Source organism: Bidens hawaiensis, unplaced genomic scaffold, assembly GCF_021521415.1.
Source record: "Bidens hawaiensis isolate Kalapana, Puna unplaced genomic scaffold, B.hawaiensis_p1.1 tig00013298_1, whole genome shotgun sequence".
Classification (NCBI taxonomy): domain Eukaryota; kingdom Viridiplantae; phylum Streptophyta; class Magnoliopsida; order Asterales; family Asteraceae; genus Bidens; species Bidens hawaiensis.
The window spans coordinates 317,491-343,263 of record NW_027492127.1 but is presented as its reverse complement, the minus strand read 5'-3'; the positions used below and the strand labels follow the sequence as shown (position 1 = coordinate 343,263).

Here is a 25,773-nt window from a genome sequence, read left to right as displayed (position 1 = left end):
CCTATCGGATTGAATAACATCTCAAAAAGCCGGTTTTAATCCTAGCCATTTTGCCTTAGAATCTAAACCGGTTTTAATTAAACCAATCCGGTTTGTACGCTTCTAACTAAAATACAAAAAAGAACATTAGATGAATAACATAAATACTTTACTTTTATAAGTCCTACACAAATTAGGGCATCACGGATTCACGGGTGGTATCCCTCACCTAGGGAAGCCGTGAGTTGGGTTTGTCTCAGTGAACAAATATAGAGACAGAAATATGTATGTATATGTGATGGATTAATTACGCATGCAGCCTTAGACATACTTTCATAAAACATATTATGCTTGCAGATATATTAACTCATCATCAAATACATTCACTAGCCTGAAGCTGCATTTATAAAACCATAATATTGTATCAGAATCACCTTTTTATTCTTCCTTCTTGGGACTCAGCTTTTACTAACTATGCATTGTACTTTTGGCAATCTATATTTATTATCAAATATATTCATCTTCAAATAAAATTATATACATAGTTATTTGTATGCATGAATTATATTTTTCATATAACTTGCATGAATGGTTTCATATAAAATTATATAATCAGAATCACCTTTCATATGACTTGTTACAACCAAAAAAAAAGTTACTTCACATATTTAAATTGTTATATTTATTTGACACAAATGTATTCCAAAAACTATAAATGATGTATATTGAAGGAGAATAGAAGACAATTTTTTATGTCCTTTTAATACTTTCATGACCGGAACGTTTATGGAGTTGATCGTCTTATAAGAGACGTGTTTAACGGGTAAACAAACCGCCATGAAACACTGCCTTTCTGTTTACTATAACCTAGCATATAAATGGGTAAACGGGGCAAAAGGCTACCTCGAGTTCAAAAACCAAGCAGAAAGTAATTACAATTTATATAATATACTAAAAAAAGTTAACGAAATAATTCAATAACTTTTCAAGCAAAATAACAATCCCCAATGCTCTTTCTTGATGACATCTTATTCTCTTTGCACAAATCCATATGTATGACAGTACTATACATAATAACCTAAACTAGCAAATTTCACTTTCTCCCAAAATACCATTTTTATGTCATCAAAACAATATTTTATGTACAAACTTTTTGTTGGGACGAATGTTTGAATGTTTAAATCTCATATGAATCATCAAAAGATCAATATACCCTTTGAAGAAACTTGAAACTATAATTTCAAGCTTAAATAAACCAGATAAATCAATTAACAATGTTCTAGTAATAGTCATAATCTTCATTACAAATATGTCAAATATTGAACACAATTTGATATCAATTCTAATTGATTACTAGCACCTACATAATCAAATATGTTAGGAGAGTTCTCGGATTCTAACCTTGCTTCTTCTACCGGTTTCTAACCATAACTTTTTTAAAACCACCACTCTAGCTAGTCTTTGATCATGTCGTTCGTGAGTTTTCCAATAACAGGTCTCGTAATTAACAAAAGAAACTAAGAGCAACAATAGTTAGCAGATTTTGATTTTGCTTTATACCATTTTTCAAGATCTTGGTGGTGGGAAGAATTGAGTACCCACCATGAAAGCATTAAGTGGAGTAGGTAACATGGAGGACGGATCAACCGAAGTAGCATTTGGGTTCACGGCGGTTGTGGCAGCCCCCGCCGTAGCTGATGTGATGAGGTTAAGACGTTGATGTTGACTACTGCTGCCAATGTCGCCTGCGGTTGAGGAAATGTCTCCACTACAAGGACCATGGTCATAGAGAATGCCCTTGAAAACATGCCCGCCGATGCTAACCGTTGTCTGGTAAGCCAGCTGCTCCTCCGCCACGTTCATTGCGCTCACTCTAACGCACCGGAATACCGCTGGAGAACTCACTTCTGCAGGGAAATGGCCAGTTTCTAGCCCTAAATTTAAAAAACGTTAAGGACAATATATATGGATAGAGTTATAAATTATTGAACTTTTTTTGGGTTAGTAACCCTAAATACTTATTTTCAAACCACACAAGGACACACACTACGTGTATCCATATACCATAGATCTATATAGATTTAGGGTTTATTGTGAATTTTTATTATTAGTAATGGTTAAGGATTCGGATTTAACAATTAGGCGTGTTTCGAAATTCTTGTAATTCTATACATTTTTGCTACCCCGGCAATACAACTCGTCAAGATCGTTTGGGTGACAAGAAAACTCCATAGAGTTTGGTGAAAAACTGTAGGTGACTTAAATTTATTAAAAAGTTCTATGGAGTTTGTCTTTGTCACACAAACAAATTAACATGCTAGTAAAATAAAAAAATATATAAAATTATCAGAACCAGTTTCATTATCGAGTTCATTTGCAGGCATAGCAAAGTGCACCTAGAGGTACAATAACATCTTACTAATGTAAAACCCGTTACATTATATGTGAATAATACACAAATAGACATATTACCCTAGTAACTTTACAAGAATACCTAAAAATTAATGCTTAACAAATTCTTGAATCATGTACTAATCCAAAAAGTTATTTATGTTAGATATAATAATACCTTGTGCAAAGCCTACAAGTCTTGAAATGTGAAGCTAATTTATGCATATGAAATATATCCAATCAATCAAATGATGAATGAATCTTGGTAAAGAAAAACCGTGTGCTTTTTTCTCCAAACCCAATAATTATAAAGAAGAATAATAATTCAAGGGTTTTGTTTGTTTCAAAAAAATAAAAAACATACAAAACAAAGAAACAAATCTTTACCTGAAGAAATGCTTTGATGATGTGTAGACGCCACATTCACCACCCCACCACCACCAGTGGTAACAAAATGATGATCCTCCCGGAGCCTCTTTGTATTCTGATCATCACCACCACCGCTTCTCATCACTAGACCTAGTTGTTGTTGGTGGCGTTCCCGCCGTTTAGCAGCGGGAACCCACGTGCTTTTCACGTGGGTTTGACACGGAAACCCTCGGCTCCTACAACAAGTCCTACACCTCATGTGATGACAATCTTTCTTAGCTTGGTTACCACAATCTTGACAATTAATCCCACTACCGCTACCACTTCCAACGTACTCTCCTCCAGCAATCCCATACCCACCCTGCCTCATCATTTTCCAACAAGGCACCGCAGTAGGAATATTATTATTATTATTATTATTACTACTGGTACTGTTACTATTACAGGCAGCAGTATTATTATGTTGCTGATGTAGCTGGTAATACTGCTGCCATATCTCAAACTCTTTGTTGCGGATCTCTTCGTTCCGGAACAAATGTAAACTAGTAGGAGTGATTACACCATCATCTTCTTGATCTTGAATTTGCTCATCTTTTGTAACTCCAAATGCCAACCCACCTAGTGAGAAGAAGCTAGACATGTTGTTGGACAAGTTTCCATAGGTAAAAATTAAAAGGGTTTTTAAGGAACAAAATAATGTTTATGTTTTTGTCTTTTTATTATTTGTTTGCATTAAAATCACGCCCCTGCAACGCCGCCATAGCTACTGCAACCTCAATTTAATACAACACCACCGTACTCTCTCTCTCTCTCTCTCTGTCTTGTTTCTCTCTCTAGAAACCAGCTTCACAAAATCTGTGTAATGAATCTCCCAATATTTCGTCTACAGTTGTCTGGCAGTTTGAAATTAAAGTCTGCTTTCATCTCATCCGTTGTGTTCTGATCGGACGGTGGTGAGGGTGTACACGTGGCAAGTTGATCAGCTTTTTGTTATTTGCCCTTGCACCGGAAAACACGCCCTGCTTTTCTCCTTTTGTGATTATTTTTTATTATTGTTACTTTTGTGAGATAAGTTTTCAATGCTTTAAATAAATTACGGATGATCATGTGCAAGTTTTGTTTTCTTTCTAATCATGGATTTGGCTTTTATGATTTTGTTAAACCTAGCTATTATCAATAGCAATTTGTTCTAAATTTAATGAAAAATTCTATATATTTTACTAATCATAGATGGCTAGAGTTGGCTATGCGGTTGAGGAACGAGTTAACAATAGTGGATACCAAACTCAAAGTTACGTGTCACGTATGTTGTATATCTATATCTATTCTTTTTAGTAAAATTAAAAACTACAATGTTTGATTGTTTGTGTTATTTCTCACTCTCATATTAATTTTCACAATTTAAAATAATTAAATCCTTAAAATCATTCATTACAGTATTTTAATAATTGATAACAATTATATACTATTTAAAAAAAAACTAGATAAATACTTAAATTGTTTTAAATATTAATGTACAAACTACAAAAGTTGTTTCTTGCCAGTTAGCTATGGTGAACTGGTAATAAGGGACTTAATGTTTCATGTGACCAATGTTTGATTCTTGTCCCAGCATTTCATTTCATAGGCGCCAGAGAGATGATTGGAGATTAGGCGAATATGTGGTTATCACTAGTTTGATCTTTGAACTGAATGAGATTTATCTCATCGCATTGTCGTGCATTCGGGCGAGTGTTCATGGGCGTTGGCTTTAGGTGAGGGTTTTTTCCGAATCGAAAGACCAGTGTATCCCGATGTGATAAATTTATCTATTTTTTGAACAACAAATTTCATTAAAACAAAGCTGAAACTCTTCCTAACGAGAAGATAGCAAGGGCCGACAACAAACAAGACCACGAAACCTTACACAACCCATGATTTCCATTTGTTCCAATCCAAATCTAAATAATTTTCTCTATTTTTTATCCATAAGAAACTCAACACTTTAATATCTCCAAGCAACTTATCAATCTTCACTGGCTTGTTTTCGAATATGCACTCATTTCTAACTTTCCATAAACACCAAATCGCTACCAAAACAATAGAGGACACCATTTTTCTCTTATGACTCACTTCTGTTATCTGTTCCGCAGCCTCAAAAATGTCTTGAAGCCAATTAGCATGAAAGGGTTGTATGTTGCACCATCTACCAACTCCATGCCACAACGTCGTCGCTACATAACATGACGAAAAAACATGGTTCACCGATTCCCCCGCTGCCAAACAATTATTACACATGTCCGGACCAATAATGATTTTCCTTTTTTTCAAATTAATGTGATAAATTTATCTAGTAGCTCATTTAGAGAATTCATTTGTCGTTTAAAAAAAAACAAGGACGGTCTCTTAACAATTGTATTTCACTTAACTATTAGATATTATTTTTTCATCAATTAAATGTGTAGTATACGATCTCAAGTTAATATATTAATTTACAAACACTATTAGAAAGATTACATTACAATCTAAAGTTACAAAGAATTGTTGTGTTTTAAGTTTACTTGCGATTTTGACAACTTAAATTTTCATATCGAGAGATATTTTATATATAATATATTAATATATAAGACGTTTGTTTGCAAGTAATGTTAATTTGAGTAAATATGTTTTATATCTTAAAACTATTAAAAGATATATATATTTTTTATCCAATTACCTCCGCATGGGCATTGTATGCCTACGGTGGATCCACCGCCTGGCTAGGATGTCCGCTTAGGCCACAAATATGGTTACCGAGAAAAAAAGGTATTACTAGACTACTATCAAGTTCACACTGGCCTTATGGTGAACAAGTGTGTGCCTATGATGCGAGTTGAAACATATCTTCTTAGGATTTAACATCTCAACTGTATTCTTAAATAAAGTTGTAACCACTTAGCTATGCTAATCTAACATGAAGTTCAATACCGACTAAGATGTTTCACAACTTTAAAGGCTAAGTATGTCAACAACCAAGCTATGATGAATTGTTTAGGCTATACGTAATGATTAATGCTTCTTAAGGGCATTTTTCGTCACATTATCACTCTTTTTAGTAAAAAAAAAATATTTGTATTCTATATGGTTATTGCCCCATCAATAACTACCGATTTAAGCCACATAGGGCTTTATTGTAGAAACGTCTATGCTTTTATACCGCCTCATAATGCTCATAGGGGATGTGTAGTGGCTTTATCCGTCCCTAACTCCCTGTAATGCCCCATTACGAATAACCATAAAGTGGGTGATTGATTCGGTGATTTTGAATGTACGATTGGCGTGCTTGGCTAAATGGAATATTCTTGGCGGGCCATTAGTTGTGAACAAACTTGTGTCTTTGTTGAGGAAATTGGATCGCAAAGTTTATCTATACCCTAATAAATAAATTAACAAATTAAATAATTAGTTTAGCCCGAATAAATTACATGATGTGAGTTAAATAATTAGGAAATTAGATGGCAATTAAACAATTGGATGCTACTATTCTAAATTGAATTATAATGTTACTGCTATAATCAAACTGCAATTAAACAATTATCACATAATGTAGGATTGCGGTGGAATATCATTATTAAATAATAAATATCATTATTATATTTTTTTGTGCTTGCGTTATTCATAGTGATTTTTTGTTGGAACTTTATATTATTTTTATTTTCTTTATATTCAGATTAGATTATTTATGCATCTTTAAAAGAAAGAAAAGGTTTTAGACGTAGTTATTTTTCATTTCTTTATAAAATAAAAATCTCATGCCACGTTATAAAGTTTGGCAAGGAATCATAGTATTACATGCACATATACACAAAACTAGAAAGTTTGTGTGATCAAGGAACTTGATTTAACGTGAGACATAGGAATTAGGGCTAAATATAGTTTCGAAACACTTTTGAGGACATCGAAAAAAAGGTCCCAGGCGTATTCCAAAATCTCTAAATTAAGAGGATAAAACACTATTTGCGTTCTTTTATATATTATAGAGAGTAGATATAGAAGAAAATAATACTCTTATGTGTTGTGTACATGTCACAAGTTAACCTAAAATACTTACAGAGTTAGTGACAAAGAATGAAAATTGAAATAAAATAAACGTAAAGGATGTCTAATATCATGTATAAATGTTAAAATATAATATGAAAATAGTGACAAAGTAAAGAATGAATTGTGTAATTAATTTTATTCTAACACTAAAATTTTGTTGGTAATTTTTGTTTGGCTCACATTTATTGGCGATTTCTGTTTAAAGTTGAATAAATATAATAAAAATAATTCCATCAAGGGGCTGACTCGTTTGTCCACTGAGAACCCATGCAAGCAAATCTATCAACTAAAAGTGGTAACACACTGTTTGATCAAGACCATACCTAATCACCATCCAATCACTCATTCATTTGATTCAACCACACGGTGCTGCTTTGCTTTCCAACGAATCACCACCTCAACGACTGTGAGCTTAGCACATCTATAAATTAAAAAGATAAGCAAATAATTAAAACTTGAAAACGGATAAGTCCTTAGCCTATGTGTATTGTGCAGCAAAGAAGGGCGACTAGGGGTGAAAGGGGGCGAGAACACCGCCCCCAGGGCAACAAAATAGGTGAAAAGGGTGGGGGTGAGGACTGTTTCTCGCCTGCTTGTGAGTTGGTTTTATTATTATTATTATTATTATTATTATTATTATTATTATTATATTTGAGTGTGTGTGTGTGTGTGATATATATACATGTATATATCTATGGGCTACAACACCATTACACCCCTAAAACAAAAACCCATCATTTGCTGATTGGGCGCCACATGACGCAAAACTCCTCATTTTGTAGCCCATCCACTACGCATAGCCTTAAGGGATATGGCGTGATGGTAGCATGTCTCCGATCTATTTGGTCTATAAATGGAAGGTACAAATTTAACAGTTGCTGTTATAGGTGGTTTATATGAGTAGCTAGTTTGCCGTTCAAATATAAATGAACATTTGATAATTTATCATGTCTCTTGGTTTAAATAAACAAAATGAAAAAGGAGGATAGCATATAAAGTTAAAAGTGACGAGGTATCGTTTTAAAGTCATATCTCGTAATTCGTAAGAGCATTCCTAAATGTAGTGGAAAAACGTCTTGTCATATAGATGTAGTGCGTAAAATTTAAAATTAGATAAAGAAAAAAATTATAAAAAATGAGGTGATGTGTTTGTATTTACTGGGCTAGAGAATTACGTAATCAAACTCACTAGTGGCCCACGATATTTCCTCTCAGAAGCATGTGCCCCAAAACGCTTCAAAGCGCCGCTTATGTAGTGTTGTTGGGGCTTTTGGTGTTGAAGTGGCAGTGGGTTCACGATGTCATGTGACATTGTCACCGTCGATTAAGCACTAACTGAAGGTGATAAAGTCGGCACTATGAGTTCCCGATTGGGAGTTTGAAACAGTATTGTTCTAAGATTCCAAATTTGAAGAAACAAAGTTGTCCTAACATGAATGACACATGACATCACTTTTATGTTAAAGCTAACTTCGATTAACGATGGGGACTAAACAGACAAACTCTCACAAATGTTTGAACTAAGATTGTAAATTTTAAAATATGGAGAACAAACTTGCAATACGATATTACGATCAAACCTCATGGACCATTTGAACCATTTTCTCTCTCTCTTTTTTTTTAAAGATTAATATGTTCAAAGACCTGCACCGGCCCACACTACACCAAATGGCATTTAGAATGAAAATTGGCCCAATACGCATAGAACAGTTAACATCGATCATTGAAATGAAACCAAATTAACATATCTTTTTTGCATAAATCATATTAAAACAGTTTTGGTTGGAAGTAATAGAATGAAGAGGGAATGTAATAAGAGAAGGAACGGAATGAACAAGTGAATGAAATGGATCATACCATTCCTTTGTCTTGTTTGGTTAACTTATGAGAATGAATGAATAATTATTTTATGTTGTTTGGTATCTAAAAAAATTGTAGGAATGAAATAGAAATAAAAATATTCATATTACAAATTATATATATTTTTTTACACAAAAAAAAAACCGAAATAGCGACGGTGGCGGTGGTAGCTTCGGCGACGAAATCGGTGGTGGTGGCGGTTAGGCGGGGTGGTGGCGATAGTAGAGTGGCGGCAATGGTGATGGCGGCGGTTATGGTCAGGTGGCGGTGGTAGCGCTGGTGGCAGAGGTGGTGGTGGTGGCGGAGGTGGTGGAGATGGTGACGGTCAAGTGGTGGTGGCAGTGATGGTAGTGGTGGTGGTGGTGGCGATGGTAGTGCTGGTGGTTGTTGTTAGGTGGTGGTGGTGGTGTTGAGAAAGTAGGGTGAAGGAGGAATGAAATGAAAAAAAAAAGGGGTGGGAAGGAATGGCTTTGATGGAATTGGATTCCATGTGTAATGGATGATTCCATTCAATTGAGTAACCAAACACCACTTTCTTCATTCCCACGTAATGAATCATTGCATTCCTTCTTTTATTACTGCATAACAAACGCTACCTTATACTTCAAATAAACTCAAGTATCATAGTTCATAAACTTTATATTGAGTATAACTCTCAAACTTTTCGTTTTCAAGCCGTAAGACCGAAGCAAATACGTAAGCAATTGGTTTCATAATTCACATCATACAAAATCATAAGAAAACAAGACCATGATACTTTTGTATTCTTCCCCGGTTTCCTTTTTCTTGCTTCATGCCTTTAAAATTTATTTAAAGTACGAAATATACTAAAGGACGAACGTGACATGAGCCTTATCACTCGTCAATGAATGTTTTCATGATTTATGCGTCCATGGTTAATCGTTGACCTATGAACCAGGTAAAAATCTTAAAATTTTAAAATAGTTCGTGTAAGTGGTACTTGGTTAAAAAAATACAAATGATTATTCATTTTTTTAACGACAAAGAATCTCATGTGTAAACTTGTCCTTTCAGGGGCTATCTACTCGACCACCGTGAGACCGCACCCCCTGATGTGTGGAAACCAGATGAATCCGTAAACCCTCGCTTGCTGTAGGGTTTGAACCCGTGACTAAAGCTCGGATTCGTCCATTCATTCAACCAGATGCCCTTAAAAAAGGCCAAAGTGGGAATCGAATCTATATCTCCACTAAAAATGACAGACCTCTTACCACTATGCCAACTTCTCAATACACGAATAATTATACATACAAATACACTATATTTTATATATACAAAGTATTAGTATTTAAAACCATTCGTGTTTCTAATTTATTGTTTTTTTTCTGATTTTCACACGTCAAGTCCCTCTACTTTAAAGAATTTGACTTTAGCCCCTTGTTTCTTTTGAATTATACCCATTGGTCAAACATAACAAAACAATCTATTTGTTATATTATTATAGCAACAAAATATATTTAATAAAACTTATTGTAAGTGAATGAGCCTATAACAGGGATGGACCAACACTTATGGATGTATGGGTCGGTCGTACCCTATGAAGAAAAAAAAATTAGAGATACATATATGTTAAAATTCTAACCGATCTATATAAAGTTTTAATAACTATTCCCTCTAACTTCGTAAAAAATGTTTATGCGTATGCCACTGGTTTATAATATATATTTAAACAACCCACAACCGTCCATAAGGCAAAGCGTAATGGGCGATTAAAAGGGCGAAAATGGGGCGACAAAGGGGGAGCACACCGCCCCCCTGGGCGATATTTGGGCGAAATGGGACGGGGGCGAGGAGAATTTGTCGCCCAAGAAGAAGAAAAAAGTATTGTTATTATATTAATATGTGTGTGTGTTATATATACATATATGTATATATTATTATTATATTAATATTGTAGCCCGTACACCATTACACCACAAAAACAAATTTTCACCCCTTACTGACTGGGCGCCACACGACGCAAAACGCCCCAATTTGTAGCCCCTCCACTACACATAGTCTAACCAACCATAGTAATTGTACGTCCTTATGATTTCGTTCATGGGCCCTAAAGATTGTGCATGGTCTATTTTAATCATTTTATTCAATACCAACTTATAAAATGTAGCTTCATATGCGTAGTGATTTAATTGTTTATACGCTTTTGGACATGTCAATTATTGATGTGTTAATAAAAGTGTCACATGATGCTCTCAAACACGTGCCCACCATCCACTTTTCACAACTCTACCATACGACCTACACTTAAAACAAAAGCCTATTCGGAAGCTTCTATAACACACCTTGATTTTAATTTTTTAATGACCAACCAAAAACAATTCGGCTTCTCGGGTAATTAATGATAAAAGACAATCTCATACACCCATGATCACAACCAATATTAGATAGTCTAAGTCCACCATATTCATTTCTAAGGAAAATCTGCCGTTCGAAGACTCACTACGGTAAAACCTGATGAAGATCGGATTTGAACTTAAGACCTAGCAGCCTTCAACCCATATCTTCACTTCCCCTCCATTGCCATCTCGATTTTAATGTAAAATAAAACCACTAAAGCAAATTAATTGTTTTATCATATGTATATTGAGCATTTGGAAATTAAAAAAGTATTTAGTTCGTTTTTCTCTGCCTAATATTCTATGCTTAAATTCATCTGACCTGTCTATTATGGGATTTGAACCATTAATCTTCAAAGAGAAAACAACTATTATATCAATAGATACTATTGAGCCACATGTCGTATGTAGTTTGATCTAATAAATATGTTTGTGACACTTTTTTTTTTAGATTTTTAAATTTCCATTCAAATTCTCATAAAAGTAAAGATAGTTAATTAAAAACTTAAAATCTTTTATATCTGAAGATGAATTAGTCTCACGCGATAAAATGAAATAATTAGAGTTAAAAGACGTTAATTAAAAACTTAAAATCTTTTATTGTTTTTGTTTATGTTTGTTTGTTTACACTTTGTTGATTTTGTTTATGTTTTGTATTGACTATTGTTCTATACTTCTGTTTCCGTCCTAGCAATGCCAAAGGAGCAAGCAAGGTTAAGAGAGAATGAATCACACAATTAACAGCATTTTATTATTATACTTGTTAGTTGTTACAATTGGGTATCAATAAAACTTAAGGAGACATTACCAAAAAGATAAAGGTGGCATCTGAAAACAATGCAGAATGAAAAATTTTAAGGTTAACATCCTGATTTTTAAAATATATTTTAAAATTTAGCTAAGGATGAAAAATAATGTTATTTTATAATTCCGTTCGGTTCCCAAAATCAAATTTTGGTTCCAACCGAATATACTTAATAACAAATAATTGTTGCTTTAGTTTTTTCATTTAGCTCAATCCAACTACAACTTTTAGCCTAGCTCAATGCAATTTAATAACAAATAATGGGTTATTCGATTTTTTAGTCAAAACTTGAAACCGAACTGAATTCGGTTTTTGTTCTGTTTTGAACTACCTAAATTCAATTCCGTTACCTTTTGGTTTCAGCCAAAGTAATCTTCAAACCGAACCGAGCAATCCAAAAACTGAACCGGTGAACCCCATTAAGTACAACATTAAACAAATAAGACTAGATAACTGTCATTGTAATCTTAATAAGTTGGATTAGTTAAGTACCAAAATTAAATAGATATGATGGTTTAAGAAGTGTATGTATTTGTGGTTCTTTGATCAACCCTATTTATAGAAAACTTTCGTTCTCTGAATCTTCATCACCCTTATTATTGAGAAAGTAGGAATAACTTTCCATATGGACCCAATTTAAAATAAAATCTTATCAAATTAACCTATTCCATATAGACCGACTGAGCTTAAACCGATCTGATTCGTCCAATGACCTGTTCTAACAAGAACTGTAAGTGAGCCGAGCTACTCGAGCTCTTTTAAGTTAAACAAGCCGAGCTAGCCAAACTCACTCAGCTCGTTTGTATGATTTAACCCGACTAGAGTCCTAACAGCATCCTGATATCACCTGACCCCAACTTTACAAGCCAGGCCATGATCAAGTAAACCTAGGAACAAAATGTCACAATGATTAAAAACCTCCGTAAAAAGCATCCAAGTCCTGAAATATTATTGCAAAAAAGAACTACATACAACCACCACTCACAAACCGACATGCTTTGTGAATGCAACGTCTCATCCTTAAACAACACCCAATTCCAACATATTCCAGGAAAACAAAAGCAATTCAAATATCTGAATATCAGACCTCCAGAAACTAAATCCATAACCGAAATCTAATCTACAGTTTAATGTGATGGCCTCCCTAATATAGCAGCATAAAACATCAGCCACGAGCCAAAAATCTTCTGCTCTACTTGGGATTCCAGACACGTTTAAACTGTAAAAAGTAAAACCACAAATCACGGTCAACCAAAAACAACAAAGTCGGCTACAAATGTGTATCCTGTCAAAAGATAAAAAATCCGCATAAAGAAATTCCGTTGTGTTTTATCTCTAACAGGTCTAGGGCTGTTCAAATGCTTTGTGGTTTGCTGAAGCTCGCTCGAAATAACTCACTGGAAATCAGCTCCTTTGTAAACAAACCAAGCTTGGCTTGTGGCTCGATCGTTTATAACAAAATATAGTTTGGCTCATTTGAAAAATTATAACCCAAATTAATAAACAAATTATGAATTCTGTAGTTTATATTAAAAAAAACATTGAAAATTGCTTAAAATTTTAAATTGTAGTTTGTCTCATTTAAGACCAAACTTAAATATATACAAATTAATAAATTATAACCCCAAATTAACTTTAGTATTTATATATTACTAAATGTAAAAAATACAAAATTGTGTACACTTAAATAAAAAAAAACAAACAAACCAGCTTGACGAGCCACGAACTTTGGATGAGCCGAGCCTGAGACCAACATTTCAGCTTGTTGAAATAAACAAGCCGAGCCTGAGCCCACCAAAGCTCAACTTAGCTCACTCGAAAAAAGCTTGTCCGTATACGAGTCGAGCCGGAGGCTTGCTCTTTAACTGCCTTGTTGGCTGGCTCGTTTGAGCTGGCTCGTTTAACTACGAGCTTGAGACCGAACCCAAACCCAACCTGGATCAGCTCGGCTCGTTTACAACCCTAATCTAATCAACCATAAAATGTATTGTTAAGCAAATTAATACGTTGATAATACTTTTTAACAATATCCAGCAAGAGAAAGAAGATTGATTACCTAAAGAACTGAGGCTGGCAAGATTATGAAGAAAACTTATCCAACTTATCTGATCTGAGCTGGAGAACACAGTAAGCCCGAAGCATCTGATCCCACCACTGCAAGGTTACAAACAGTACAAAGCTGACCTTCCTGGGAAACCACAAAGTGTGAATTACAGTACGGGCACAACACATCCTTCTGCCCCCTATATATCGGCACATAAGTCGCCCCACAAACAACAAACGGGTTCCTAAAATCATAATTCAACTCTGTAGAATCCTTCATGTTCCTCTCAGCAGCCTGCATAACCGACCGTGCGGTTTTCATCTGGTTTTCAGCAGTTGGGTTTGTTTCCAACAACCTCCTTGCAAAATTTGATGCGGTTATTAGATTACCTGCTTTGTAACAAACAGTCATAGCATTCATTAATGCAAGCCTTAAATGTGGTAGTTGAAGATTGCAGTGAGTGAAATAAGCTGCTAGTTCTTGCTGACGAACAGGTTCATTTTTTAACTCACGCCTTTTGAGTTCCATTTGTAAGCCCAAAACGTATTCTTTCACGATAATAATCAGTTCTTTGACTTCATCGACCTCACGTCTTGTCTCAACTACAATAAGCGGGATGGTATGTAGAATTGTTAAAAAAACGCGTAACGCTTCGGTAAACTTCCCGGTTGTGGTCGCTTTGTAACCCGCTTTGAGTTTGTCTTCTAGTTGGGAGAAAGTGAAAACAAGTGCGGGTGGGGCCCGGACGTTTGGACTTGCTGAGTCACTCCAACCGCGTTCGATCTCAAACGAGATTAAAGAAGCAGAAGCGAAAGCCCGTAAATAAGAATGACTTCCCATGTGGAGATCAATGAAAAACGACTTTAACGGTTCGAAATTTTTAATTCCAAGCTGGCGTGATAATAAGCGCATGGCGGTGTCAAAGTTACCAGCGGCGGCGTGTTCGGCCGCCATAGATGATTTCTGCACCCAGATTTGGCTCACAGGCATACCCACGGTAGGGGTCACGAAAACCGACGAACGGGTCGCGGTTTTTGGTGTTTCTACATCAGGCGGAAGTTCAAGATCTTCAAGATCCCAACCACCCTCTTCGTTATCTTCGTGTGCCTCCTCATCATCCAGCACCATGCTGACATCACCATTTTGAATATTATTAACATTATCCGCATCGACAATATCCAACTCTTCGCCCCAGTCAGCCTCGTCAGCATCCTCATAGTCCTCGTTTCCGCCTTTTCCATTATTTTCAAGAGCGCCTTCAAATATCCCTTTCATGGTCCTCAACAAAGGCCAATCTCCACCACACGTGACAGGTGTGGGTGGGATCAAAAGCGAACCTGACCGACCAAAAGGCAAATTAAGAATATTACCGTTAAGTTTATCAGCTAATTCTTCAGCAATATCATTCAACCCGTGAGTTTTTGCTGTCGCGTATGCTAACGGTAGATGACCTGCATTGACCAAAATCTTGACCCGTTCTTGAACATCACCCAAATACAAAGCATTATGAAACTGCCCCATGACATCATTCTTCACCTCAGCAATCTTCATCATTTTAGACAACTTATCCAAATTTCCCGTTATCAGATATAAAAATGATAACCTCTCGAAATTCTTCGTCCGTTGATACGCGTACCCAACAATACCAGAATTACCCTGACGAAGCGCCTCGACACCTAATCTATACCAGTGATCTTTCTCATCGATCTCTTTAGCAGAAGCAACCGCTATCTGAATATTCCCACTTTCGAGTGCTAAATTGAAACGCATTCATTCGTCTTTCACAAAATGTAACGCAACTTCCGGGAAACCCTTTTGTTGTAAGTATGCAATCATTGCTTGCCCACAAAGCTCTGAGTTTCTGATCATACTCATCACATGATCATATCTTTTCTTTAATAAAGATAGCTTGAATATGTATTCCGTTGAATCGATAACAATCGGGCGGTTTTTCCCATCATGGTCCAAACAAAAGAGTGTGTTTCCAAATATTTTGGTGATGTAAACCGGGACATCAAGGGTTTTAATGATTCCACTGTCTCCATTAGGCAAACAGTATTTAATATGGGTTAAAGTTGTATAGATAAACACACCATTATCATCCCATGAACCGCTTTTCACTCGGATGGTCTCGTGAAGCATGCACCGGTGAACCAGTTTCTTATCAGCTATGACTATTGAATGTTTACTAAGCAAAGCAACACTTTCCATATCATTTGACCAAACAACATACCTTACAAAAGACGTTTGTAGGTCACCGAGAACCAACCGTTGTTGAAGGTCAAAGATGTATACTCTATCTTCCGCCCTGCATAATAAGTTACCCGTACCCACATAAAATATAGCATCAGCGGGAACCGGAAGCGCACTCTTTTTCACAATCTCGTTTTTCAAGTTTTTAACCAACACTTGGTTAGTGCTCTTTTCAAGGACTGCAAATCGGTTACGTGCTACGAAAACTGCGGACCCACCGATCCCACGTTTAGCTTCTTGAACCGTATCTCCTCGAGTGATACTCTCTTTAGGTAATACTCTCTTTAGGTATGATGTACAGTTCATACGATCCACCATCGACATCCGAACATATTAGAACCGCGTTTTCGGTCGGGCTGTACGAGAGGGTTCGTGGGCCCTGGTTTAGACTAACTGAACCGGGCCTGCGGATGGGTAATATTTGAGTGTCTTTTTGAGATGTGTACTCGTAAAACCGGAGAAAACGGTCTTTTACAAAGTATAAAGAGTCGCCACCGACTGAGAACGCGGGGCGTTCGCGTTCTAACTTGAAAACGATCATGCCACTGTCGTGACCAGCTGCTAACAGGTTCATCTCAGGATGGCACCCGAGGATCCAGAATCGGTCGTGCTCGCGGCGGAACGTTTGAAGACCAGTTCGTTTTGTAGCATCCCAAACACGTATGCTTTTGTCTTCTGAGTTTGATACTATGATGTCTTGTCTTGCATGGAAAAGAACACATGATACATTGTTCATGTGACCTCTTATTGTGTCAACTTCCCAAGCTTTTGTGTCTGAAAGACAAAAGTAAGTAAATTAGATTCAACAATAAAATCCTGTGGCATTTTAATGATAACATCAAATTGTTCATGAGGAAAATTAGTGTAGTAATTTTCAATTTGGTTCAAGAAAATTCAAAACAATGCATATGAGATGGTAACTAGTATGGCGATTCAGATTCAAAAAACCTGAAATTCAATTCAAACAGAAATCGAATTTGGGTTTCGAAACGGGTTCTTATAATGCAACATTGCAACCTGGACTCCAAGTGCGACCTTACAGAAACTGTTGACAGTTCGACTTCATCGCTTCAATTGTGAACACCAACCGCACGATCTTGTACAGAAAATTTTTTACCGAATGTTAAGATTATGTGTTTATAGATATCAGAATTGTTAAGCCTTTTAAGTTCTTCAAGTTTTGTACACAAAGAAACAAACATAACCAATATAATCCCACTCATAGCATAAGCTATTAGTAGGGTCTGGGGAGGGTGTGATGGAGACAAACCTTACCCCTATCCTAAGAGATAAAGAGGTTGTTCCTGCTAAGACCCTCCGCTCCAGAAACCTTCTATTATTATTTAAAACTAGTATCATTTCTTTTTATCTTTTTCAAGTGTGGAATATAGCCATGCATATAACATATAATGTAACTAAGACCATCAGGACAAACAACCATACTAAATCAGAAACACTAATAAATAATAATATAATGATTGGAGGTTGTAATCATAGAGGCTAAGTCATACAAAAGGTTTTGACATATCGATGTACCCCCCCCCCCCCCAGACGCACACAAAAGCGTCCATAACCCATATCTGACGCCTCCCAGAATAGCACCTATCACCGATCATGTACTTGGAGAGGCGCAAGTCAAGCGAAGCCTGTCTAACCCGTTCATACCACCTATCGATGTAACACCCCCCCCCCCCCACACACACACAAAAGCGTCCATAACCCAAATCTGACGTCTCCCAGAATACCACCTATCACCGATCATGTTCTCGGAGAGACGCAAGTCAAGCAAAGCCTGTCTCCCCCCCCCTCCCCCCCCCCCCCCAACACACACAGAGTAAGAGTTTCCACAGAATCATAAAAGTTGCATGTTCATATATCGTTTATAAAACAATCTACTAACATATAACCTTAGCGATTCTGAGTAAAAAACTTGAACTAACAGCTTAACAGTTACGATCTCTATAAACGCATAACCTTAAGAATCAGTAAAAACACTTTTGTGAACAGATTGAGCAGATGGTGTTACTGGTTGACGCGATTCCAGTGAAGTCGGCACTCAGCAATGATATCACATGATAAGAACTTAAGTCAAATATTTGAAACCCGAATTTGAATTCGATTCGGATCGGATTTAGGGTTGAATCCAACTCGGATACTGAACACCCTTCTAGTCACTAGCTTACTAAGATACAATTACTAACTAAATGAGCACAACAACATTCTACAAAAAGCACACATTGCAAATTACTTAAAACTTCTTTTTAACAGCCAATGTGGCAAGGTTTATCAAAATGAACATATTGCATGCTTTGTTTTGAAATGCGTGCATCAGGAGAGCATAATGCACTAATGAGAAGATGATTCACTCTAAATCACATAATGTGTGATGTGTATGATGTGATTGGTGAAAGTGATTCCGAGTTAAATTGAGTTCCTGCATAGATTACATGTACCTCATGCAGACTACTTGTACACATAGACTTAAAAGACATATTCTGGTTTATACATAAATTCTTTGGTGGTACCATAGCTTATTTATTAATTTATTGAATTTAATATCTTATTTTTTTAGTGATTAAAAGCTAATAAATTGACATATTATCTATACAAAAATTTCAGTATAATTTTAATAACAAACGCCTTGCATATGTGATGCATGCGTACTGTGCATCACACATCATCTTTTTGTATAAAAACGCATTGAAGTGCATCAAGCATTTTAAATAAAACCAAGATTGCATGGCCAACAAAAGACAAGATAAAGACATACCATTCATTCGCCAGATCTTCACTTGGCGATCATCAGCTCCCGAAACAATAAGAGGAAGGGTAGGATGAAACGATGCCCAATTGACCCCTCGATCATGACCTTCCAACACATACTTCACAACAGCATCAACGCCTCCAAAGAAATCCGTATTCATCTGACTCAACCGAAGAATATCATCAGCAGGTGAAGCAGTTTTCTTCTTCAGGGCACCAATATCCCAAACTCTAACAGTCTGATCCAATGACGCTGAAACCACAAGGTCCTCCTTCGGATGGAACAAAGCACACATCACATAATGGTTGTGTCCAGTCAAAACAGATATACACGTACGCGACTGCCAGTTCCATATCCGGATGGTTTGATCATCACTAGCACTAACGATCCACGGATTCTCATGGTGAAACTGAACTGTGCGAATGTAATCAAGGTGGCCAAGAAGCGTAAACAAACACCTGTGCAGCTTGTAGTTCCATACTTTGATCTTGTAATCATCTCCTGCATGTACAGCTCATATGTAAGGTCTTTGATTTAACCATTATGAAGAAGATACAAGGATAATAACTGTTTATACGTATATAGAAAACAGAACAAAACAGATCCAACACATTCACATGTTTTTTTTCATATTATAAACATTGCAGAAAAACGATATGCGTGGCACACACTTAAAACCCTAATTTGTATGAATCATGTAAGTCCAGTAAAAACAGAAGACATCAAATTCTCTAAAAATTAAAATAACAAGCTTCAAATCCAATCATCATCAATGCACGTAATGCATATGTAAGTGCTTCGATCTAACCGATACGAAGAAGACACAAGGATAACTGTTTATATGTATATAGATCAAACAGAACAAAACGATTCACATGTTGTTCAGATTTTAAACATTGCAGAAACACAATATCATAAACTTAAAACCCTAAGCAGTAATAATTCAATGCACATAACAGATCATCTAACAATAACAAAAACCTAAACGATAATTGAATGGAACTGAAAAGTAATAACAATAACAATAATAAACCTCTGGAGACGAAAAGCGGCTGCGATTGATGGAAGTGTACGCCGCGAACGGGGCCGTCGTGTTCGTCGAAGCGATCAATGAGAGTGCCCATGCGGTAATCCCATAGCTGGATGACACCACTGTGGAGACTGGCGAGGATCCAAGGGCGCTTGCTGTGGAAACTGAGGCCTTTGACTCGGTTACTCTTCGTCTCAAACTTCGTCAACATCTTCTTCTTCTTTCGTTAACTAATTGATTGATTGATTAATTAATTAATCAGATGATGATGATGTAATAAGTTGCAATTGAATTGGATCGTAAATTGGGGATGAATAAAAACCTAGATAGAGGCAGTTGTTTGTTTGTTTGTTTGTTTGTTTGTTGTTATTACCTTATTAGATCTGATCGAGACGTAAAGTGATCGGGTAGATGGAGATGCAGATTTGTAACGGTGGTGTTAGATCTGAGGAAGATGAGTTGTGAGTGTAAATAGTAAATACTCAATTTTGACGAACGAAGAATGAAAATTACTAATTATGAGTCAGTCAGTCAATCAACTTCATAGGAAGCATGTTACGTACCTGGTTTTATTAAGTTTATTAATTTACAAACAAAACAATATGAAAAAAAATAAGATTTTGTATAAATAAATAATACTAGGTTATTGACCCTTGGGCGTCACAAGTGGAAAAATATAAATAATGTAACATACACACTATTCTAGCATCAAGTGAAATATAAATAATGTGAAAACATAACATTCAACTAAAATAACATCCATTTTACAATTACAAGTTAGTAAATAGTTCCTTATAAACCACATTTGTAGTTTTATTTGTAATTTATCTTCCTTGTTTAATATAAGCATTTTAACACCGTCTCTACTTTTCACTCGTGATAAAGCCACATATAGTTGACCATGTGTAAAAACCAGTTCTCGCAGGTATATGCCAACTCTTGCTAGTGATTGGCCTTGACTTATATTAATGGTTATTGCAAAACAAACCGCAACAGGAAACTGTCTTCGTTTCAATTTGAATGACCGTTTCTTATCTAAAAGAGTTAGACCACTACGAGTTATATAAGTGCGAAACCCAATGTTAGTACCTGAAATAACCTTTACTTCGATAAAACGCCTCCCTAAGTTAATTACTTGTAATCTGGTTTCGTTGCATAACCCGTTCTTCTGATCTATATTCCTTAGTAATATTATTGGCACACCAACTTTTAGAACCAGTATATAATTAGGCATACCAGGCATATTTAAACCATTTAAAAAAATCGGTTAGTGTAATGCTGGATCGAAACCAGGACCAACACCATTAGACTTTTCTATACTATCAGAACTGAGATGTTCAACTTCTCTCCAGGAAACAAAGACAAAAATCTGTCATTAATGTCTTTGACAACCTCATTTAAAGGTGCAAGTATGACCCTTTCTTGAAAAGATGAAATATCATTAAAATTTTCCAATAATAATCGGATGAATCACTAATCAAAATATCATCTGGTATATCTATAATGGCGTTACCGTCATTGTCACCGCCAAGTTTTACTTCACCAAGCTCCAACAACCATTCGAGAAAATCTACTGGTCTCTAATCTGATGCCTGACATCCAACCATTAACCTCATGTTTTTTGTTAACCTAAGAACCTTGCATTTGGACCAAATGTGGGATGAACTAAGTGAAGCATTAACAATGTCACTATGTGATCCGTTTTGTACTACTGGTAGGATTTGTCTAAAATGACCTCCAAAAACAATAACTTTCCCCATAAATGGATGTTCATAAGTGTTACGGTTACCACTTTTTAAAACATCTTTTAAAGTCCTATCCAAGGCTTCAAAATCATGTTTATGTATCATAGGAGCCTTGTCCCAAATAATCAGATCCGTTTTACTCATTATGTTGCAAATATCTGGATTCCTTGTTATTGAACAGGTAGAATCCTCAGTTAGATTTATAGGAATTAAAAATCTAGAGTGAGCGGTTCTACCTCTTTCAAGTAACAATGATATACCGCTGGAGGCAACGTTTAAAACTATTTTAGCTTTAGATCCAATGGAAACCGATAATGTCTTCCAAATAAAAAGTTTTCCCCGTCCCTCCATAACCGTACACAAAGAAAATACCCCCTTCTTTGGATCATTTGCTTTCATCATTTCATTATACACATCTCGTTGCTCAGCCGTTAATGAAATAAGAAGTCGTTGAAACTCATCAGTCATGAATTGTGTATCATAAGCTAGCTCCTCGTTCATAAAACGATTTGTTGATGCAACGATAGAATCCTCATCAGGGAAAGGCATTGTAGAAAAATAACGCAGAGTATAATTATTTCGGAGTAGGAAGTTTTGAATTTCAAGTAACGCGAGGTTCTTTAGTTGTGCCTCTAAAAGCACCAAATCTATAACGAATCGCAACAAAATAAAACTGAGTTTTTAACTAAACATATTTGGTAATGTCTTAAAGTATTTAAAAAGATAAGAAATTCTAATTATTTGATACCTGGATTTTTTTGCTCATTTTGTTGTTTATAAAGAATGCCATCAATTAAATACGGCCAAGTCTTTTTCCATACATCATCCGGTCTAAATAAACTATATGTGATTAGCATTGTAGCAAATAAACTTTGTAAATAATAACCACTTGCAGTATGACTTGCTTCTTCAATAGCTTCTATATACTCGTTGTCATCGTCTAAAAGGTCTCTTTTATAACAAGCATCTCTATAAGTAGCACACACTTCATCATCAACAGTACGAATATCTTCAAAGCACATAGGGTCACTAACCTTGTTTAACAAAATTCTTAGATAGTATGCTTCATTGAAAGCTGGAGGAACATGATGAACACGACCAATAGAGAAACCTCGTTTATGCAGGTCCCAATGTCGTTCATCTTGTTTCCAAACAAATTTTTTTGGAAACTCAATGTAAGTTAGCGTTCGAGCAAGATCATATTTCTCATTACACTCCATCCAAGCAGTGAATCTTGAATAACCAACAGTCGGCTTGTTTAAAACATCTTCCACGTCATCATCATCTACGAACACAACTGTTTGTTGTCCAGGTAAATGAAACGGAAGCCGGGTAACAGAAGGAACTCTATAACGGACGTCAAAAGAAAAAATTCTTCATGCAGCCTCACATGCAGATAGATATCTGCAATTATAAGACGTCTTAGCTTCGTCTACAACTTCATTTTGATTGTCAGTCATTTCTTGTACAAGTGATATAGTAGCACGATCTGGGCGATCTGGGCCTTTATTAATGTACTTAAACAAATACTTCATAGAACCCTCTTGATTACACCATTCAACATTGATATGGGCCTGATATTTTTTTTAACAATTTCTTGTTATATGGAACAACATGTCTGTTGTCTAAATTGACCGCAGACTTCACAACAGCATTACCCAAATCTCTTCTTCGATAAATATGAAACCCATTATAATCAATTGACGTCTCATTCTGAAATTTTTTGGGATTTTTTTAGAACATGAGTTATCGACCATGCAAGAGCATTTAGGGTTAGCAACACCACAAGGACCATGCATCATGTGGTCGCTTAAAACTCCAGGTCTTCGTTCTTATTTGGAATTTGGCTGAGATAAATTTTTCTATATTCTCCGGATTATAAATTTTGTGATCGGAATGCAAAAACAGGCATATATGTGCATGGGTCAATCCGTGTTTCTGAAATTCAATTGTGTAAACAACTGCACATGACAAGTAGTAGTAGATTATTTAAGTTATTGAATACCATTATAATATATGTTAACGATATATGGTATACTAACATAATTTTGACAATGGTAATGAATATTAACATTTTAAAAATTATGATAACGAACTAAAACCACACAATTACCTGCTTGAAGCTTTCCAAACAAAGCTCTATCCTTCAAGTCTTTTATTAACGAATTGAGCTTCATTTTGAAAAACCTACACAATATATATGGCCTGTCTTTGGACTTGCGATTTTTCTTTTGTAAAAATCGTTTGATTTCGGGCCAGTTTGGGTGTAGACCCGTGTTACACATAGGTGGAAAAACATGTCAACAAACATAATAAATTTAAACAACAAATTAAGCAACACAAAATTTCTTCAACTTACAGACCAAAACGTTAACCATTTACAGTGTCTAGATATTAAAAGTTTAAAGTTACAATAAGTTAGTGTGCACCAAACCACCCAAAAAAATCAACAAAAGACCTAAACATGTTCTTTCATATTAAACCACCATCAACTTCTTTAAATATTCTAACAAAAGAAACTCATTTTGCTTCACCACCTGAAACTTTAAAAAACCAATATCATCCAAATTAAATATACCATTAATATAATAACATGTTTAATAATGAAATCTCGTGTTACACGTGGATGAAAATTATAATAAAAGTAAAAAAATATTACATGTAATATGTAAATTGAGTTATATTATATAAATAGTTTTATTTATGACTTTTATAATAAGTTTTGATATATTTATATACTATCAATTATAAATTATAATTTGCAAACCAAACATTGGTGTTTGATTTATTTTAAAATAAAACATTCATACCGATATTATTATACATTTTATGTGTATAAAAATGATTTTTAGAAAAAAAATGTTGTCACATATTAAAAAATGTCTTTCTATAACGTTGGAAGAATTGGAGGCGAAGACTCAAACAATAATAAACAATTTCAATATCTTTCAATGGCTAGTAACATGTGTATCATACGCGTGAAAATTGTATATAAATATATATAGCGACATTGATGATGATGATGATGATGATGATAATAATAATAATAATAATAAACTGATAGTGTAATATTTATAAGAACAAATAATTTTACATTAATTAGAAGGCATTATAATGTTGTTTTTAGTAAAACAAAATAACATACAAAGTAAATTGCCAACTTAAAACATCTTTCTAACTTAAACCATGAGGCCAAAAAGATATATCAATAAATACTACATCATGATATATGAAGTTATAAAGTATTGTTTATTAAACAATCATCGAAATAGAAAGAAATGTGTTGTAATTTTTATACTTGCAAAGAAGAAAACTAAAATCACCACAAAATCAAATTAAGTGTATTGTTAATAAGAGAAATAAATGTACAAATACAATTCACAAGATTATAAATAAATCATAAATCTTTATATACATCCTTGGAATGAAAGAATGAAGTTTATGATAAGAATTATATAGAGATAGTCATCATATCATACGCTTTAATAGAAGTTGTTTGACAAAATTATTACACGGTTTTTATTTATAGATGATTTAGATAAACTTTATTGAGATTGAAGACTATGGAAAGCTTTAGAAGCTTGTATTTAATTTGTAAAATTCCGTATTTAATCGGGTTTAAATATGTTATGACTATTAACCATAAATTAAGCAATTATAGTGACTATTTAAAATTTGAAATTTAAATATAAATTCGAAATGATTTATCTCAAATTCCGTATTTAAGCAACGCTTACTATATTTTCAGTAACATTAAAATTAAAAGTAAGTTATAATAATGATTCTAATTTGAATTTCAAATAGAAAATTGAAATTATTAATTTGGGGATTTATTTTTAGACATTAATTTTAACATTTGTGCGTAGTTAAAAATGGTCAAATATAAACAAATGGAAAGTTTGTTGACATTGAAAAATACGGAAAGCTTTAAAAGTTTGTTAGTACGTAATTAGTAAAATTCCGTATTTAATTGGAAATATATATGTTATGAATATTAATTATTTATTAGTTAAAAATAAATTAAGCAACAAAGATAATACTTATATTTTGGTCAAGCTATGTATTTAAAATCATTAATGCTGGAATTCGGTAATAATGCTGGAACATATTTTAGGCA

The 25,773-nt window shown here is 34.9% G+C and overlaps 2 protein-coding genes and 1 pseudogene across 3 annotated transcripts; all 3 read right to left on the bottom strand.

The window, feature by feature from the left end:
- Positions 1-805: 805 nt before the first annotated feature.
- On the bottom strand, positions 806-3,994 carry LOC143543776 (protein SHI RELATED SEQUENCE 1-like). Its single transcript, XM_077036024.1, has 2 exons — positions 2,758-3,994; positions 806-1,913 (listed from the first exon to the last, which is right to left on the bottom strand). The coding sequence occupies exons 1-2, from the start codon at positions 3,377-3,379 to the stop codon at positions 1,546-1,548; spliced, it is 990 nt and encodes a 329-aa protein (XP_076892139.1). The 5' UTR covers positions 3,380-3,994; the 3' UTR covers positions 806-1,545.
- Positions 3,995-12,730: 8,736 nt separating this feature from the next.
- LOC143543795 (coatomer subunit alpha-1-like) lies at positions 12,731-20,128 on the bottom strand (annotated as a pseudogene). Its single transcript, XR_013137145.1, has 4 exons — positions 19,915-20,128; positions 18,888-19,382; positions 13,877-16,891; positions 12,731-13,039 (listed from the first exon to the last, which is right to left on the bottom strand). The product of XR_013137145.1 is annotated as a coatomer subunit alpha-1-like (transcript).
- A 1,363-nt stretch (positions 20,129-21,491) lies between these two features.
- LOC143543789 (uncharacterized) lies at positions 21,492-23,116 on the bottom strand. Its single transcript, XM_077036031.1, has 3 exons — positions 23,047-23,116; positions 22,405-22,941; positions 21,492-22,303 (listed from the first exon to the last, which is right to left on the bottom strand). The coding sequence occupies exons 1-3, from the start codon at positions 23,114-23,116 to the stop codon at positions 21,492-21,494; spliced, it is 1,419 nt and encodes a 472-aa protein (XP_076892146.1).
- Positions 23,117-25,773: the final 2,657 nt, after the last annotated feature.